Source organism: Bison bison, unplaced genomic scaffold (assembly GCF_000754665.1).
Source record: "Bison bison bison isolate TAMUID 2011002044 unplaced genomic scaffold, Bison_UMD1.0 scf7180017864278, whole genome shotgun sequence".
Taxonomy (NCBI): Eukaryota; Metazoa; Chordata; class Mammalia; order Artiodactyla; family Bovidae; genus Bison; species Bison bison.
In genome coordinates this window covers 498,036-517,480 of record NW_011494850.1, presented here as the reverse complement: position 1 = coordinate 517,480, position 19,445 = coordinate 498,036, and the positions used below count along the sequence as shown (strand labels likewise).

At 37.9% G+C, this 19,445-nt stretch overlaps 1 protein-coding gene across 1 annotated transcript in view; it reads right to left on the bottom strand.

Annotated features, from left to right (window-relative positions):
- Window positions 1-7,201: 7,201 nt before the first annotated feature.
- Window positions 7,202-19,445, bottom strand: part of GDA (guanine deaminase) — a 126,674-nt gene continuing 114,430 nt past the window's right edge. The window contains exons 11-14 of the mRNA XM_010848892.1: window positions 17,912-18,058; window positions 14,378-14,508; window positions 12,652-12,679; window positions 7,202-11,369 (exon numbers count right to left, since the gene is read on the bottom strand). Coding sequence (XP_010847194.1) covers window positions 11,299-11,369; window positions 12,652-12,679; window positions 14,378-14,508; window positions 17,912-18,058 — 377 coding nt within the window. The 3' untranslated portion in view covers window positions 7,202-11,298. The remainder of the gene's footprint in view (window positions 11,370-12,651; window positions 12,680-14,377; window positions 14,509-17,911; window positions 18,059-19,445) is intronic.

Here is a 19,445-nt window from a genome sequence, read left to right as displayed (position 1 = left end):
ACAAATTTTATGGTTTGAATCATGCATCTAAAATAGTTGATCAAACTCTAAGCAGTGTTGGTGAATTTTATTATGGTGAATGTGTAAAACAATTTGTACTGGATTCCTACTTCTAAGCCAGCTTTAGTATGCCCACAGAAATTCATTATTTTGCAGTATTTCCACAAGTAAGATTCCTTTCTGATAGACAAATCTTTGCCTTTTATCTTCCAAGTACCGAATTGATTCAACAAGCCATTTTGGACATCATATTTTTTTCCTTATGAAATTGCCCTTATTAGGACAGTAACTAGATTACATTGATTTCTATCAAGAATATAATTTTATGTGTGGTCTATTATAGAGTCTGGGTTCAACCTAAGAGATTGTTTATTAATTTCCTTGTACAGTAAAAAATTCCAACTTCCTGATAGAAAAATAATACTCTAAATTTTCTTGTCTTGTTTTATTATTTTATTAAGATTATGAATTTATATTTTTCTGGATATCAAGATAAAATTAATTTAGCCTCTTTTTTCCTCTGCAACTTGACCCTTTTGGAGGGAGACCATGTTTCACAGAGCAAACTGTTCAAGTTTTGGCCACTAGGTGGTGCACTGGTTAAACATTTTCCCCATCTTCTTGGATCGCTTGCAGTCTCAACTTGTACTTGAAAAAGACCAATTTGTACCTTATACCCAGAGGCCAGTTTCATTCACTTTGAACTAATCGTATATATTCTTGCATTTTGGCAAGTTACTCAGTTTTTTTGGCTCTCTCCCATGTATACATGTTATTGAACATTTTGTTTGATTTTCTCCTGTTAATCTGTCTTGCAGTATGCTCAGTCTCTCAGTCTTGTCTGACTCTTTATGGACCCCGTGGACTGTAGCCCTCCAGGCTTCTCTGTCCCTGGGATTTTTCAGGCAATACTGGAGCAGGGTAGCATTTCCTACTCCAGAGGATCTTCCTGACCAAGGGATGGAACCCACGTCTCATGCGTCTCCTGCATTGGCAGACAAGTTCTTTAGCACTGTGCCACCTGTCTCGTGTCAATTTAATTGTTAGGCCAGCCAGAAGAACCTCGAAGACTAGAGGAAAGTTTATTCCTTCCTGACAAAGTGCACACTGTTTGCTATTGTTATTATCTCAATCTTAGTTTTACTTGTCACTTTTAAAAGAAAAGTAGTAGGAGAGGAAGTCAGGAAAACCTGTTCCTCCTCAGAGTGGGAAGTAATCTAGTTGCGGTGTCCCACCTCGGGAAAACTGGTGCTGTCCTATCAAAGACTGCAGAGTCCACTCCATAAGTCACTTGTTTGTTCCCTCCTCTTGTAAACCATGAGAGACATTCAGCTACTACTGGCATGTAACTGAGAAGCAGGCGGGAGGTGGCAGCTATTTAAGTGCAGAGGATTATTCATAGGTATTTAGTGGAAACATAAAGAATATTAAAAGGGTAATCAGATCAACTAATTGTGGTAACAGAAGCTTGTTTCACCTCAACGGTGAAGACTTTTAATTCTTAACTTGTTGTCAGAAGGGTGTAAGGAACCCCTGACACCTCTCACCCTTCAACTCCCATAGTAGCCTTAAATAATGTTTGCCAGGATTACAACTGCCTGAGAAGGAATTTTAAAATTCCATTTTAATATGGCGGACAAGTCTTTATTCAAGAGTTGTGTGATTACCAAAAATAAGTAAATAAAGCCAAATAGGATTTAATAGAATAAATTTAAGGAATTTTATGGGACCCATGACAAGTACACATAGGCCCTTTGGGAGCCTCAGCTGAGGGTGAAAACAAGTTATCATGAGGCTAACATAGCTGCTCTCCTCTGGGGCCACACAGTCTCTTGTCTTCGCTTCTCTGCACAGGTCTGCCCTGTTCCACAGTACTTCTCTTTATAGACTGAATCTGCCTACTCATCTGGCTCACTGATGGCTTTACACAGCCACTCCCAAGTGGAAATATATACTCAGCCTCCGAAAATAATCTAGTATAAACCCACTTGGTTTATTTAGGTCTTGAATTATAATTCTAGGAGCTTCCCTTGTGGCTCAGCTGGTAGAGAATCCACGTGCAACGCGGGAGACCTGGGTTCGAGACCTGCAATTCTAGGGAGAGATCTTTGGATCTAGCTTGAATCAAATACAAATACTTGGCCAGCTGTCTGTGATGGTGGGGAGGCAGAGTCACAGGAGAGCGTCCCGTGTGGAGGAAACGACTGTCACCTTTTGTGCAGGACAGTTCAGCAATGGCCACCTGCTGGCAGGAGAACATGTCCAATTTTTTCTTTCTTTTTTTAATTTTATTTTATTTTTAAACTTTACAAATTGTATTAGTTTTGCCAAATATCAAAATGAATCCACCACAGGTATACATGTGTTCCCCTTTCATAAGACTTTTGACTGCATAAAATTTAGAAATATTTAAATAGCAAAGAATATCTTAAGCAAAATAAGGGCTAAGAAAAGTTACAAAAGGAACAAACAGTTGCAAAATGTCAACTCCCCTAAAATAACCAGAAAATTCAGGATTAAATTAATAAAAATATTACTAAATTTAGCTGTGGGTGTTGTTATTTAGGTCTTTTGTGGGGTTTTTTTGGGGGGCGGTTGCACTGTGTTTGAAACCAATGAAAACTTGATATAAATATTAAGTAACTTTTATAAACTTCTAGTAAATCTCATAGAAGATAGAAATGATCTTTATTGTTTGAAATGTCTTCATCCAGTCATGTCAAACCTCTCTCAATTATGGTTTAATATAGTGGACTTTTTATTTCAATCAAAATAAAATACTTACACCTTCTGATTCTAGATGATATAAATAATAATTTTTATTTATCTAGAAATAAAACTGAAGTGAAAATAATGTATTCATAAGAATTATATTTAAACCATCTATATTTGGAAAATACTGTTTTAGGCAGTAAGAACAAATACAGCATTAATTAAATAACAGCAGTTAAACTAAAAAGGTAAATCAAAAGTATTTTCTCAAAAAGACCTGGATTCAATCCCAGGGTTGGGAAGATCCCCTGGAGGAGGGCATGGCAACCCACTCCAGTTCTTGCCTGGAGAATCCCCATGGACAGAGGAGCCTGGCGGGCTACAGTCCATGGGATCACAAAGAGTCAGACATGACTGAGCAACCAAGCACAGCACAGCATGGTAGTTCTATTTCAGTTTTCTGAGGAACCTCCTTCTATAGAAAACTATAGTGGTTGCATCAACTTACATTTCCACCAACGGTGTAGGAGAATTCCGTTTTCTTTACACCCTCTCCATCATTTGTTATTTGTAGACTTTTTGATGATGGCCATTCTGACTGGTATGAGGTGATACATCATTGTAGTTTATATTTGCATTTCTCTAATAATTAGTGACGTTGAGCATCTTTGCATGCGCTTTTTGGTGATGTATATATCTTCTTTAGAGAAATATCTGCTTAGATCTTGTGCCCATTTTTTGACTGGGTTGTTTGTTTTTTTTTTTAATTGAGATACATGAGCTGTTTGTATATTTTGGAAATTAATCCCTGTCGGTCACATCATTTGCAAATATTTTCTCCCATCCAGTGGGTTGTCTTTTCATTTTGTTTATGGTTTCCTTTGCTGTGCAGAAGCTTTACAGTTTAATTAGTTTCTATTTTTTAATTATTTTCATTACCCTAGGAGATAGATTCAAAAAAGATAATGCTGCAATATTTATGTTAAAGAGTGTTTTGCCTATGTTTTCCTCTAAAAGTTTTATAGTATCCAGTCTTACATTTAGGTCTTTATTCCATTTTGAGCTTATTTTTGTGTCTGATGTTACAGAAGGTTCTAACTTCAATCTTTTACTTGTAGCTATCCAGTTTTCCCAGCAACACTTACTGAAGAGGCTGTCTTTTCTTCGTTCTGTATTTTTGCCTCCTTTGTCACTGATTAATTTACCATAGGGTGCACGGGTTTATTTCTGGGCTTTCCATCCTGTTCCATTGATTTCTGTTTTTGTGCCAGTACCATACTGTTTTCTTTTTTTTATTTATTTATTTGGCTGTCCTGGGTCTTAGTTGTGGCATGCGGAAGCTTCAGTCTTCACTGTGGCATACAGGTTCTTCAGTTGCAACATGTGGGATCTTTGGTTGGGGCATTTGAAGTCTTAGTTGCAGCATGTGGGATCTAGTTCCCTGAATAAGAATTGAATTTGAGCCCCCTGCATTGGAATGGAGTCTTAGCCACTGGACCATGAGGGAAGTCCCACCAAACTGTTTTTATTACTGTAGCTTTATAGCATAGTTTGAAGTCAGGGAGCCCAATTCCTTCAGCTCTGTTTTTCTGTGATTTCTTTCGTCAGCACCTTACAGTATTCAGAGGACAGGTCTTTTGATTCCTTAGGGAGATATATTCCTAAATATTCTTTTTGATGCACTGGTAAATGAGATTTATTTCCTTCATTTCTCTTTCTGATCTTTTGTTGTTAGTATAGAGGAATGCAAAAGATTTCTGTGTATTAATTTTGTGTCCTGTAACTTTATTTGTCCTGTAACTGAATTCATTGATGAGCTCTAGTAGTTTTGTAATTTTCTTGTTTCTGAAAAGTGAAAGTTGCTCAGTTGTGTCTGACTCTCTGCAAGCCCATGAACTGTAGCCCTGCCATGCTCCTCTGTCCATGGGATTCTCCAGGTAAGAATACTGGAGTGGGTAGCCATTCCCTTCTCCAGGGGGTCTTTCTGACCCAGGGATTTAACCCAGGTCTTCCACATTGTAGATAGATTCTTTACCATCTGAGCCATTAGGGAAGTCCCAAGAACACTACAGTGGGTAGCCATTCCCTTCTTGAGCTCTAGTAGTTTCATAATTTTCTTGTTTCTAGTTGTGGACTTTTCTTTTCTGCCTTTACCGTTTGCTGTGAAGCTGATTTGGTGGTGCTGAATTCTTTTAGCTTTTGCTTGTCTGTATAGATTTTGATTTCCCTGTCAAATCTGAACAAGAGCCTTGCTGGGTAGAGTATCCTTGTGTGTAGGTTCTCCACTTTCATCATTTAAAAAATATCATGCCACTACCTTCTGGCCTGCAGAGTTTCTGCTGAAAAACCAGCTGATAACCATATGGGGTTTCCTTTGTATGTTATTTGTTGCTTTTCCTTTTTTGCTTTTAATATTTGCTCTTTATCCTTTTGTCAGTTTGATTACTGTGTGTCTTGGCCTGTTCCTCCTTGGGTTAATCTTGTATGGGACTCTCTGTGCTCCTGGACTTAGGTGACTGTTTCCTTTTCCATGTTAGGGAATTTTTCAGCTATTATCTCTTCAAATATTTCCTCGGGTCCTTTCTCTCCCTCTTCTGCTTCTGGGACCCCTATAATGAAAATGTTGGTGTGTTTGATGTTGTCTCGGAGGTCCCTAAACTGTTTTCATTCCTTTTTTCTTTATTCTGTTCCACAGCAGTGACTTCCATTACTGTCTTCCAGCTTACTGATCCTTTCTTCTGCCTCATTTATTCTGCTATTGATTGCTTCAAGTGTATTTGTCATTTCAGTTATTGTGTTCAACTCTGGTTGTTCTTTATATTTTCTCTTTGTTAAAAAAAACTTCTTGTAACTTCTTGCTATGTGCTTCAGTTCTTTTTCCTGAGTTTTTGATTGTCTTTACAATCAAAAGTAAAGGGTTCTTTACTGTGAGCTCTTTCTCAGGTAGATCGCCTATTTGCACTTTACTTAGTTATTGTTTTAGGGTTTTATCTTGTTCCTTCATCTGAAACATATCCCTTTGCCTTCGCTTTTGTTTAAATTTCTATTTGTGCTTTCTGTGTACAGTAGCTTAGTTATGTTTCCTGACCTGGGAGAAGTGGCTTTCTGTGAGGGATGTCTTATGTGTCCCTCCCAGAAGTACAGTATCCTCTCATCACCCAAAGGCCAGGGATCAGGGTCTCAGGGTAGGTTCTGATGTGTTTGTGTACTCAGTTCTGCAGGCTGCAGGATCATAGTTTTCTTGCTTCTGGTATCTGCCCCTTAGTGGGTGAGGCTGGTCTAGAGGCTTGTGCAGGCTTCCTGGTGGGAGGGGCTGACGCCCACCCACTGGCAGGTGGAGCTCAATCTGGCCCTTTGATGGGCAGGGCCATGTCAAGGGGCATGTCTAGAGGTGACTGTGGGCTCAAGAAGTCTTTAGGCAGCCTGTCTGCTGATGGGTCTATGTTTCTGCCCTGATAGCTCTTTGGCCTGAGGTGCTCCAGCCCTGGAGCCTACAGGTCATTGGGTGAGGGCAGGTTTTTGTGCTAATGATACAAGCAATATGTCTGCCTCCTGGAAGAGTAGGTGTACTCTCTTCAAGTAGGTGTACATTCACCAATATTTCCGCCACCAGGTTTTATGACCCCAGACAGATCCACAGTCACCCTCCTCCCAACTCCACAAGAGGCCTTCCAAGACCAGCAGATAAGTCTGGCTCAGGCTCAAGGAAGGAAGTCAGCTGCATTTGCTCTGCGTGCTGGTGTGCACGAGACCTTGTGTGTGCCCTCTAGAAGTGGAGCCCCTGTTTCCCACCATCCCCCACCCCTGTCCTGTGGAGCTCCTACAATCAGGCCCCACTGGCCTTCAAAGCCAGATCTGTTGAGGGCTCCTCCATTCAATGCCAGGCCCCTAGACTGGGTAGCCTGATGTGGAACTCAGAGCTCTCAGCTCTGTGGGAGAATTTCTGTGATGTAATTAGTCTCTAGATTGTGGGTCACCCACCCAGGTAGTATGGGATTTAATTACATTGCAAAGTACACCCCTCCCATTGCCTCATGTGGTTTCATCTTTATGTCTTTGGATGTAGAGTACGTTTTGTGGTAGAGTCCAGTCATATGAAATACCAACTATGCTTAAATCAAAGGCAATACTAATCTGAATCTAAAGGGATGAACATTATAGCTCAGCTTAATTTTTAAAAATCTATGTATGGTGACTATTATAGGATAGAAGATACATGTTGGCCCACAGCTAAATATCCTATTTTTTCTACAGTTTATGATATTTCTTTTTTTATTGAGATAGTATTGGTTTATAGTATTATATGTTTCATGTGTACAGCATTATATTTCTACCTCTGTATACAACATGCTTACCATAAAATTTTAGTTTCCATCCATCACCATACAGTTGACTCCTTTCAATCTCTTAAAATTCATGTTAAAAGGAGAAAAACATTGTAAAATGAATCTCACTTCTATCAGACAGAACTCACATCAACAGAAACATATAAACACAAAACCTCATTTATTTTTGTTTGAAGCAGAAAGAGATCACAGCACAGGAACAATAAACAAATCATATAAACATTGAGGGAAAATGTCCCCATGAATACATACATGTATATATTCTTAAGAGCAGCGATCAGAAGTTTAATACAATGTAAAGTAGTTTTCAATTTTAAGAAAGTGCTTTCTGACAGACTTTTGAGTAGGAAGTGAACAAGTAAATCAATACCATATATCATCTATGGTTCAAGTCACTTGAATCCTGTGGACTGTGGAAACCATCTTGGGATTTACATTTAGTGTCATGATTGGCCTGTTCAACTTTTGCATTTCACTCAGTTTGGACCAGAGTTACAAATTAACCCCTCACCTCTGATCTCTCACACTCAGGACTGTAGGAGGGGAAGGAAGGAGGGGCTGAGAGTGAAAACATGCAGGAGACAAATGCCAGGGTTTCTAACATTTGTCAGTTCATTTCTGCACTTCTTCCCATGCTTGAGAGACATTAAAGTGTCAGGGTCCAAAGTCATACCTACAGTGGCTAAATAGATCTGAAATTGCAAAGAAAAAAACCTCAAAAATTTACAGTCCACCAATTTGAAAATTACTTCAAGACACTGCCCATGACTCATTTTTTAGTCTACCTTTTAATAACTCAGAACACTTTTAAAAAGCAAACAAACAAGCAAACATGTGATTGTTTGCATCATCACCTCTGTCCAGTTGGCTACAGGAGCATCCAGCTCTGAAATCTTCCGTGAATAGCAAGCACAGGGTAGAATTGATACAACAGGCCTGCTAGCTGGCTTTTAAAGCTTTCCATATACCTGGCTCTGAGGTGAAAAAATGAAAAACAGGAGGAGTCTGGAAGGGAATAAAGATTTAAAATTCTTTGCTGGATCTCACAGCCACTGTTTCCCTGCTAAGATCTCAGTGGTAGCTGCAGACAGGGATATTCAAGGCCACACCTCAGATCAACTAAGTATAAAAGGGGTGTTTCCCATCAACTTCCTTCCTTGACCATGCAGAATCCTCACAGAAATAAAAAGATCCAATGGGGTTCAATGATCATAATATTAATTTAGAAAGACCTCCTTCCAGCATGAAGGAAGTTTATTCCAAGATATTCTCTTGGATTCTAAAACCTTCAGCAATTAAATCAGAAGAAGCTGAGCTAATAAATAAGGAGACAGAGTTTCCTTGGTCTCAGTTTATAATTACAAGGACAACCTCTTCTGTGCTAATCCTACGTTTTACTCTCTTTTGAAAATTAAATTTACATTGGCTAATTAGCCTGCTTTTGTGTTCTGGTTGCAAAAATATTTTTAAATGTATGATAGTCTCTACTATCGAATACATTTTTACCTGTTAAAGTATATTCTATTAAAAATCTCGTGAAACCTGAGGCAAATAGTGCAGAGTAGGGTGAGGGGGCTGTGAAGATGTTTTAATCCTTCCTTTGCTGTCTGGGACCAAAATATTCAAAATAAAGTGACAAATAGAACTGACTTGGAATACTGCCTCTCTGCAATTCAAAAGTCAACCCACACTGAGCAAAGGCAACATTTCAAAGTGTAGAACATCTGGGCATGTGTATGTCTAATGCCTGCTGCTGCTCCTAAGTCACTTCAGTTGTGTCCGACTCTGTGTGACCCCATAGACGGCAGCCCACAAGGCTCCTCTGTCCCTGGGATTCTGCAGGCAAGAATACTGGAGTAGGTTGCCATTTCCTTCTCCAATGCATGAAAGTGAAAAGTGAAAGTGAAGTCTCTCAGTCGTTCCTGACTCTTAAGCAACCCCATGGACTGCAGCCCACCAGGCTCCTCCGTCCATGGGAGTTTCAGGCAAGAGTACTGGAGTGGATTACCACAAAAAGCATATGCAACATTCAGGAATACTGTACTTGGGGAAGTAAAACACATAAGTGATGCAGGGAGCTCAAATTTTAACACATTCTATTTTTACTAGAAAAGAAATTCAGGTCCTAATATATTATCAGGGCTAAATTTAACATTTGGCAGGCTGGTTGTATATGGCCATTCTTCCTGCTTCTGATGCTACACTTACATTTACTGCACATGCGACCTAAATCTAAATGAAAACTAATGTTCAGCATCAAAATGTACATCCTTCGGGAAGGTAACGTGTACGATCTTTCCAAGGCTAAGAACAGCTTCTGCTGATTAGCGGATCTTGCACGTCATCCAAATTCCTTTGCCCACTCATGTGGGTTAGACACTAGGGTAACCAAGTTCCTTTGGCAGGGATTGAGGAGATAGAGCAGAACACACCTGCCAGCACTAGAGAGAAATGGAACGAGCTTTGCTGGGGCATCTGTGACATGGCTCTGTAGCGAGGGATTCTGGGAACACTGAGACTAAGACTGGAAACTGGGTTTTTACTGAGTTAACCTCACAACACGAACTCTATAAAACCAAAATTTGTTCTGTCTTTATGTGAAGTGTATGCACAAGTCTGGAAGTGTTTCCCCGGGGGTGAGAGGCCGGAGACTGAGCAAATGATTACTGAATTAGCATAACTGTATAAGAATAAAATTTATCATACCAGAGAAGAAATTTTCTTCTTCATTCTGTAGATATGGAGTTAGTGATATTACATATAGTTCTCTATTATGAGGTGATAATAAGGAGTCAGCTCTAAGCCCTAGGTATGAGCGTTATTATATATTAAGAAAATCTTTTTCTTGTTGGTTTATAGGGTTTGGAGTTAAATGAGAAAAATATAGCATCTAAATAACATTAAGTATAGCATTTAAATATCAATATTTCTTAGTGATTTTATCATAAAGTCATAATTTGTTTTTAATTCTAGGTTATAGGAAAGCACACTATATTAGGAAGCATAAAAACACTATTTGTTTACTGTTTCTAGATGTCTAGTACAGATTAAGTCCTATTAATATAAACATTAGTGGGGCATCTAAATATTTTTCATCATCCTAGAATTCTAATGTCTTGAAAATTATTAGGAATTAAAAAGGCAAGGTAAAATTGAAAATAGAGTAATTTCAATATGCAGGGTTTAAAGATTTTTAATAATATTTATCAAATAGGATTTTTCCTTCATTTTAAAGTTCTAACAGATTGACATGAGTATGAAAGTCCAATGACTATTCCAATGACTGTGGAATAGTTCTTTGGGAGGACAGGTCATCACAATGAAACCCTTCCGTTTAGTACTGACACCTTCTGGATGCCCAGAACTTGCCCCAATTTATGAAGACACCAATCTACACAACAGTGCAGTATGGAATTTGTTTCTCTTCTGATAAAACTGAAGCAATAATAGCATCACACAGTTATACTCTAAGGTATTTTAAAGTACACAAAAGTACAGCTATTTATGCTATGTAGTTACGTGAATAATATTCCCAAGAGACATTAAATCTTTAATAACCAACTTCTGTCAAACACTTAAGCACAGAACTATATTAAGACAGCGTGTGGCATTCAATATCTGACATTTCATCCCGTAAGAAGGCAAAGCACAACAATAACATGTCTCTGAAAAGCAAATGCCATTAAGTGCAAATTTCTAGAACACAAGGTCAATCTAGAAACACATTTTAAAATTCAACAGATTCACTTTTTAAATTAGTATGCTCAGTATATAATTTTCAAACACAATCCGAAGTGATTTTCCAATGTTTTCCATAGTCTTAACTTTTTCTCCCTTGTAAAAATATACTCACTGGTTCATTTTCTGTTTTCCAATTTTCACATCTACTAGCTGAAACTAACCTTATAGGAATATCATTTTTTCTCCACATTTCCAAATGTGAAATAGATTTTATTTAAATCCCATAATAAGAACACCACCAGTAATAACATTCCCTTATGTTTGAGCTTTAAAGTAAACCTTAAACAGTTCTAAAAGGAGAAATTTTTAATCCTCCCAGCCAGAGCTGAGAATTAGCACAACTTCCTTCAAAAGATTTGTCAAGTGAATACTGTAACTAGACACAGAGGGAGATAGTCCCCCCAAGAACAAGGTACTGTTTTTTGACTCCTAACTCCACGTGGGCATGAGAAGGTACAGAACTGCGTTACCCCAGGAAGACTTGTAGACACCGAGGGCCTTACACTGAGCTCGAAAAGGGAACCACCTGCTTTCCGCCCACATACACCTCCTCAATATTTCGGTCATCTCCTGAAAGAAACATCAAGGAATCATTGTTTATAACCTGAACAGGGAGATATTATCAATAGAAAATGCAGCATCTAATCTGAGGATTAGAGCCTGAAATACATGCCTAAAACAGAATTCACGTAAAGTTGAATAGACCCTCCATCACTGTCCTTTTAGCTAGAATAAGTGTTTTCCATTTCCAGCCCCAGTTGTAAAAGAAATACTTATCTTTACGTCCCAAAATAATACTCAGCATGGTGAGATGAAGGGCTTCAAGAAATTGAACTTCACAAGAAATACCACGTGTCTCTTCCACTCCAAATTCACTCAGAACTCAGAGGTCACCCAATGGAGTGAGAGGAAGAATAGAATCTTCTATACTATTTACTTCTCTGTCTCTCTCAGTGAATAGAACTGAATGTGAGTATGGTAAAAAACAAACAAACAACAACAACAAAAAAAACTGGCTTCCCTGGTGGCTCAGTGGCAAAGAACCCCCCTGCCAATGCAGAAGACGGGGATTCCATCCCTGGGTCAGGAAGATCCCCCGAGAAGGAAATGGCAACCCACTCCAGTATTCTTGCCTGGGAAATCCCATGGACAGAGGAGCCTGGTGGCCTACATTCCATGGGGTCACAAAAACGTTGGACACGACTTAGCAACTAAACAACATATTAAAAAAGCATGCATGGAAAGACTCCACCACATACTTATCACAATGTGGTGGGGCAGACCGAAGGTCAGAACAAGTGTAGGAGGAAGTATAGGATGATCTCGTCTTGCCTGCCATTCCTCAAGTTTAGGTTTCAATACTATGTTCTCAAAGAGCATGTTCATTTCAAATAGTGCCTTTAAATATTATACCATAAATGGGCTCAGTGCTGCTGCTGCTACTGCTGCTAAGTCACTTCAGTCGTGTCTGACTCTGTGCGACCCCATAGACGGCAGCCCACCAGGCTCCCCCGCCCCTGGGATTCTCCAGGCAAGAACACTGGAGTGGGTTGCCATTTCCTTCTCCAATGCATGAAAGTGAAAAGTGAAAATGAAGTCGCTCAGTCATGTCAGACTTTTGTGACCCCATAGACGGCAGCCTACCAGGCTCCTCCGCCCATGGGATTTTCTAGGCAAGAGTACTGGAGTGAGTTGCCATTGCCTTCTCCAGGGCTCAGTGCTAAGGAATGCTAAAAACAGTAAGTCTAAGCAAATGATCACACATAATGCTTAACATATGGTACAATATATGCAGAGAGCATACCAAGAGACAACAAAAGATTTTATTTAGCATAGAGACATATATACCTACCTAGATATAGGAACTTCTGGATAACAGCCTAAAATGAAAAATAAAGATAATAATAAAAAAGAGTATTTTCTGCACTTAGAAAAGCAAATTGACCATGAATAGTGGTTGGCAAAACCCAGAAATATAAACTTATTTCTCGATGGCAAAAATCTATTTTTATTTTTTTCTAAACACAGACTTTTTTTCTTTTGTGTATATATATATATATATATATATAGCCCACAGAGGAGAAAAATGTTGTACATTTCAATGCCCAAACTTATTTATATATTTACATAAAAGATGCTATCTTGATTATCACTATCTGTTTGCAGTTCCACATGTGAATTTCTTTAGTCTTGCATTCCATATCAAGGAGTTACAGTGAAAATATTTTTAATTTAAGCCCTAAAAAGGTCTTGAGATAAGATACATAATCCATCCATTTGACAGGTACTGTAATTCCCTCTGTTGTGTACATTAGCCTGGCTGGAACTTAGTCCCAGAAATGGACACACTGGTGTCTGTCTATTCCAATAACAGAGCTGGGTAAAGGGGAAGAAATTATTTGTCACCCACAATCCAGTATCCCAAGTCAAAATGCTAAACTATGGCCAAAAGTACATAACTCTACTCACTGGAACTAGCTTCTATGGCTAATAGTCACTGTCTCACTTAAGCTAGTATCCAATGAACACCCCAGAATCTACTTTTATTAATGAAAAAGAAATGGTCTTTTGCCTAAAAAAATAAAAGTACTGATTATTAACAAATGTTTTCCAGTGCCTGAAAGTTCTTAATATATAACCTTGAAATCTTCAGAGGGAAAGTGTTAACATAAATTAAATAATTTAATATAATAATATAAATATTTTAAGAGGTGTATAAGACAAGAAAAATGCCTAGATGAATGGGACTGAACCCTATTCCCAGAAACTCACTCTAATATTCCAGGAAATTCACTCAATCAATAAAAAGTAAAAGATTAAATAATATAAAAATAACTAATGCTATTAACTTCAAATAATCCAGCACTTTCCTTCTAAAAACTTCAGTATGTTACATATAATATCACACTTACTCTCATAAGTGGATCATTTTTAAATGGCAATAGTTAAATTTTAAGAAAAACTATCTCATAAAGAATTGTTATTAAAGTAAGAAGAACCAGTTTATTTTATATATACAAAACATGATAAGAGGGACAAAATAATGAAACTCACTTTCTTATAATTAAGAGAGTCAATGTAGCATTGTGATCAAGAACCCAGACCCCAAAAATCAGAAAGTCCTGGAATGGAATCCAAACTCTTGTCTATTAATTACTAGCCATGAGTTCTTAGGAAATCATTTAACCTTCCTTAGGTCTCACTGCCCCATAAACCACATGGTAATATTAATAGCACATTCCTCTCATTATAGTTCTGATAGTTAAACAAAAATTGATGTATGAAGGTGCATAATCCCATGCCATTTAGCACATACAAAGTGTGTTCAATAAGTGGTAACTATATTATGTTTTCTTAGAGTCAAGTACCTTCAAATATACAAATATATTCAAAATAGAAGTGTTTATTTATACCATTATTGTCATGAAATTATAATAACTTAAAAGGATCCAGCTTCCCTTATAAGAGTCTCCTCTGTTCCATTAAACTTTTTCAGTGTCTTTTTTTTTTTCCTATAGGGAAGTTGTTATGACTAGTTCATGAAATAAATGCTTTTTGATCAACTTCCTTTTACATACCTCAGAAATCTCACCAACAAAATCTCCATAAAACAGGTCAATGGGAGAGTCAGATGCTTTGGGGTTGATCAGGAGGGCATCAAATTCCTTACCCACTTCAAAATTTCCAATCTCTCTATCCAGCCCCAGGACTACAGGGTGGAATAAATTAACAAACAGTCAGTATCTCCAAGCTTTGGACCATGTAAATATCCCAATTTACAAGGACAGAATCTGCCAACATATCACTAGGAAAAAAAAAAAAAATCAGTATCTTAATAATAAAGCATTCCAATAGACCGCAAGACTTCAATTTACAGAAAGCAGAGTAAGGAGAGGGAAAGCAAAATCTGAGAATAGAGGTCTCTTCAACACCCTGATCATATTAATAATTCTGATCGTATGTCTGTTTTGGCTCTACCAGTGCCCTTCACAGTCCAGTTGGTCTATGATTTCCATTCATCCCTCTAAGAAACGTGATGATTGACCTAATATCTTTCTTTTCCTCTCCTATTCACCTTCCAACATTCCAACTCCTTTCCTTCCCCGTTTTATTATTTTGTCCTATAAAATAGCTGATAAGATCTACTTTTGTGGCAGTGAAATGAACTTCAAATAAGTAAAAACTAATTATCTTTTTTTTTTTGCATGTTTGTCAATGCAGGCATATCCATCCTAGGTTCCTTAAATGATTTGAATAGAAAAATATTCACTTCTGAAAGTAAATGGATCCTCATAACTCAAGAGTCCCAGTGCTTTAGAAAGCAGACTAATTTCTCCCTAACCTTAAAGATTTCCTGGTTGCCAGAGAAGAATGGTTCTTTACATAGGGCATATAGGTCAATAATGTCTATTGACTTGATCCATCTCACAGCTAGAATTCTTGTTCCATGAACAGTGGATGTTAAGGAAGAACATCTCTCATTTTTATGGTTTACTTTCAAAAGATGAGGGTAGCTGGTTTTCCTGGTCAGTGAGGGTATTGAATTTAAGCTCCTTAAAGCCAATAATGTGGATAGAGTGTTCCAAATGGAAGCATGCATGAGAGAAAGGTCAACTGGAGCGCAGCATGCTGTAGTTGAATTTTTACATGTATTTCTTTTATTCCGTCACTGTCAGGATACAGTCCTCTGTGAAAATATTAGACAATAACCGCTGCATTATATTTCTATGTATGGATATCCAAAAGTCTTTGGCAATGCTCTAAGCACACATTTAGAAATCCTGCTTGTTCTTAAATGGTTATTTAAAGGGTAACTCATTTATTCTGAGAAAAGAAAGAGACTTTTTAGCTGAAGAATTCTTATAGGAGGACAGAGGTGCAAACATAAATAGAAAAGTTAAAAAGCAGCCGGGTGACTTCTGATTGTGGGGAGAACTGAATGAAATAGAAAGTCACTAGAAATCTTCTCCCCCTTCATTGATTACACTTGACATTTTTCATTTGACACTTGTCATTACACTTGACACTTGTCATTTTTCACTTGACAAATAGCATGACAAACATGAGTTTTTGATGACTGTATTCAACATAAAATTATTGTATGTTTAATAGGCCAGATAACCAGGTTCATTTGCCAGGATTTGACAAGGGTGTGTGTGTGTGTGTGTGTGTGTGTTATGTGTTATGTGTGTGTGTGTGTTATAGCCCCACTATGCCACTATGTAAGGGCTTCCCTGGTAGCTCAGACGGTAAAGAATCTACCTGCAATGCAGGAGACTTGGGTTCGATCCCTGGGTCAAGAAGATCCCTTGGAGAGGGAATAGCAACCCATTCTAGTATTCTTGCCTGGAAAATTCCATGGACAGAAGAGCTTGGTGGGCTACAGTCCATGGGGTTGCAAAGACTTGGATATATATATATATATAAACTAACTGGATTATTTGTTAGGATCTGGAGAGTTCTGGTATGAACTAACCAAAAAAAGACACAACTACTTTCAGTGAATTGTAAATTGATCTCAATTCACATTATTGCAGAGGGGCCTAACCGTGCTGGTAAGCAACTCAAATGCACTTTAAGAAATGCAATTTTACTGTCTCTGGAGCAGATGTTGGTTCTGTGAAGGCAATTTGTCTTAATCTTGAGAGTGAATGTAAAGCTAGAAGAGTCCAGCTTTTAACAGGGAAGCATTCATCTCATTCGCTCAGACTCTTGTGGAGACACAAGCTAAGGAAAAGAAATTCTGTAACAGTAACCTCAGAGGCCCAGAAAATAGATCTGGAAGCTGTACAGCAAGGTAGAAATAATTTGGTAAACACCCCATGCCAGCCTGGTCAGATAACAGGATCCTGATGAAACAACTCACAGTTGGCCTAGAATAAAAAAGCATTATTTATATATAAGTCATTTACACAATGAAGTTAAGGTGGTAGGACAACTATGTGAACTCAGATGTGAAAGTGGGGAGTGTCACACTTGTTAAAAGTACAGAACCTTTAAAACTTAGAACTTTAGAAAATGAAGTCTTAAGACATGGGAAAATGCAAAGCATATGACCTTTTTCTTGAAATGTTCTTTATGGCATTCATCATAGCAGAACATTCAGAGAAGAGCCAAGAAGTTTCTCTTCCCAGGATACCCTGGCCTCCATCATACTTCATTTCTAAGATCTAGGGTATCATAAATATCAAGATATATTAAAAAATATACACTTGCCTCAAGATCTATGTTTTTCTTTCTCACTAGCTACCTAAGGTTTCATGCTATGCTCATTATCATCCATCCACATTATATTACAATACTAAAGTGAAAGCAATACAGTTACCAAGTTCTATTTTTTCAGTAAAAATACAGTTACATATGAGAACTGGGAAAAGCTGATGAACAATATTTGCATATCAACCAGCTGTATTTTTACAACTTTCTCTTTTGAAGGAGGCTTGTAATTAGTGTACTTAAGTATATAAACAAAATACATAGTCTAGGCTAAGCTTTATACAGGAAGGAAAAAAAGAGATTTATACAGGAAGATATTGCAGTGGAAAGCATTGACCTGCACTCTGGCATCAGATTTCTAGGTTCAAATAATATACCGCAGCTTGACAGGTGTGTAAGCCTCACTCAGGTAACTGGTTGGTAAAATAGAATAAATAACAGTAGTTCTGAGGATTAAATAACAGCATCCATAAAGCATGTTGCATAGTGCCTACCACATGGTAAGAAACCAGTAAGTCTTGGCTATTATTATTATTACTACTCAGGCCAATACAGAGCACTTTACTTGACTTGATGGGAAAAAACTGATTAAAGAATTCATATGCATGTGACCAATGCAAGTATCCATTACAACAATATGATAACTGCATACTGAACATCTCTTCTGCCAAAAACAAGGAACTTACTAAATTAATGATTCAAATCATTCAAATAATGATTTACCACATGCTTAAATGTGCACTTTACTTGCTAAACTTTGGGTATATTATGTGATATGCAAATCACGAATATGGGGATGCATGCTGATGTCAGCATCATGAGCCTTCATACTTCAGCCACGGACGTAGATTGGTATGGTTGTACATTGTGTGAGAGAGAAAGAAAATGCTCATTACCTTGGCTGCCTCCAAGAGTAGCTAGTCTGAAGACTTCATTGAGGGTGAGGCTTTTTGCATTTATCTGATTAATTAAAAGGATATTGGAAACCATCACTGCTCTTCTGATTGCATCAAGCATGGATGATGAATAACCACCAGCCACATCTGTGGTAGAAAAAATAAACAGTAACCTTATGAGCTGGATTATTAGGTATATTGGGTTTTTTCTGTTTTTAATGATGGATATTCACTTTAATATACTTCAGAGAAAAGACCTTATCTACAAACACAGAATAGACACAGACTAATATTTAAAGGAATTCAAAACTTGCAATTAGTATCAAATTATACTTCTACTAGTTTTCTAGGGCTGCTGAAACAGATTACCACAAATGTGATGGTTCAAAACAGCAGAAATTTAGACTTCTCTGGTAGTCTGGTGGTTAAGACTCAGTGCTCCCACTGCCGAGGCATGGGTTCAATCCCTGGTTAGGGAACTAAGATCTCACATGTGTGGCCAAAAAAAAAAAAAAATCAGAAATTTATTCTCTCACAGTTTTGGAGGGCAGAAGTCTTAAAGTGTAGCAGGGCCACCATCCCTACAGTGTCTAGGGAAGAATCTTCCCTGATTTCTCCCAGTTTAAGGGGGCTCCTGGTGTTCCTTGGTTTGTGGCAGTGTAGCTCCAGTGTCTGCCTCCATATTCAAATAGGCTTCTTCCTTCTGTATCTTTATGCGCCTTCATTGCTTGTTCTTATAAAGACATTCATCATTGGATTCACCTTCATTCACAATGACTTCATCTTAAGAGCTTTACCTTAATTACATTTGCAAAGATCTTTATTCCAAATAAGGCCATATTTACATGTTCCTGGTAGATATCTCCTTTTGGGGGAGGTGGTACGGGGAGCACAATTCAACCCAGCACAAAACCCAAATGTTCAATAAAGTTAAGAGAAGAAACATCTTTGAATATTCCCTAAACTCTCACAGAAACTGGTCAAATATGATTACATTATAGATAACGTGAGATCTAAAATAAACTCATAGTTCTGTGCTCTAAAAACTTGTTCTGCTGCTACTAAGTCACTTCAGTCATGTCCGACTCTGTGCAACCCCATAGATGGCAGCCCACCAGGCTCCCCTGTACTTGGGATTCTCCAGGCAAGAACACTGGAGTGGGTTGCCATTTCCTTCTCCAATGCATGAAAGTGAAAAGTGAAAGTGAAGTCGCTCAGTCGTGTCCCACTCTTAGCGACCCCATGGACTGCAGCCTACCAGGCTCCTCTGTCCATGGGATTTCCCAGGCAAGAGTACTGGAGTGGGTTGCCATTGCCTTCTCCAAAAAACTTGTCCTAACTCTATTTTAATTCCAATGAGGACTTTGGGAATTAAATAGCTACTTCTTTATGATAATTTTTTCAGGAAGAGCTTTTAGAATGAACTAAAATATTCTGGAAAAATTAGTGTAATAAATGATCAGTGCTGATATAGACAGCTTTACATTTGTCACTGGCATCATTAGATGAGGAATGAGAATTTTTATAGTGTTTT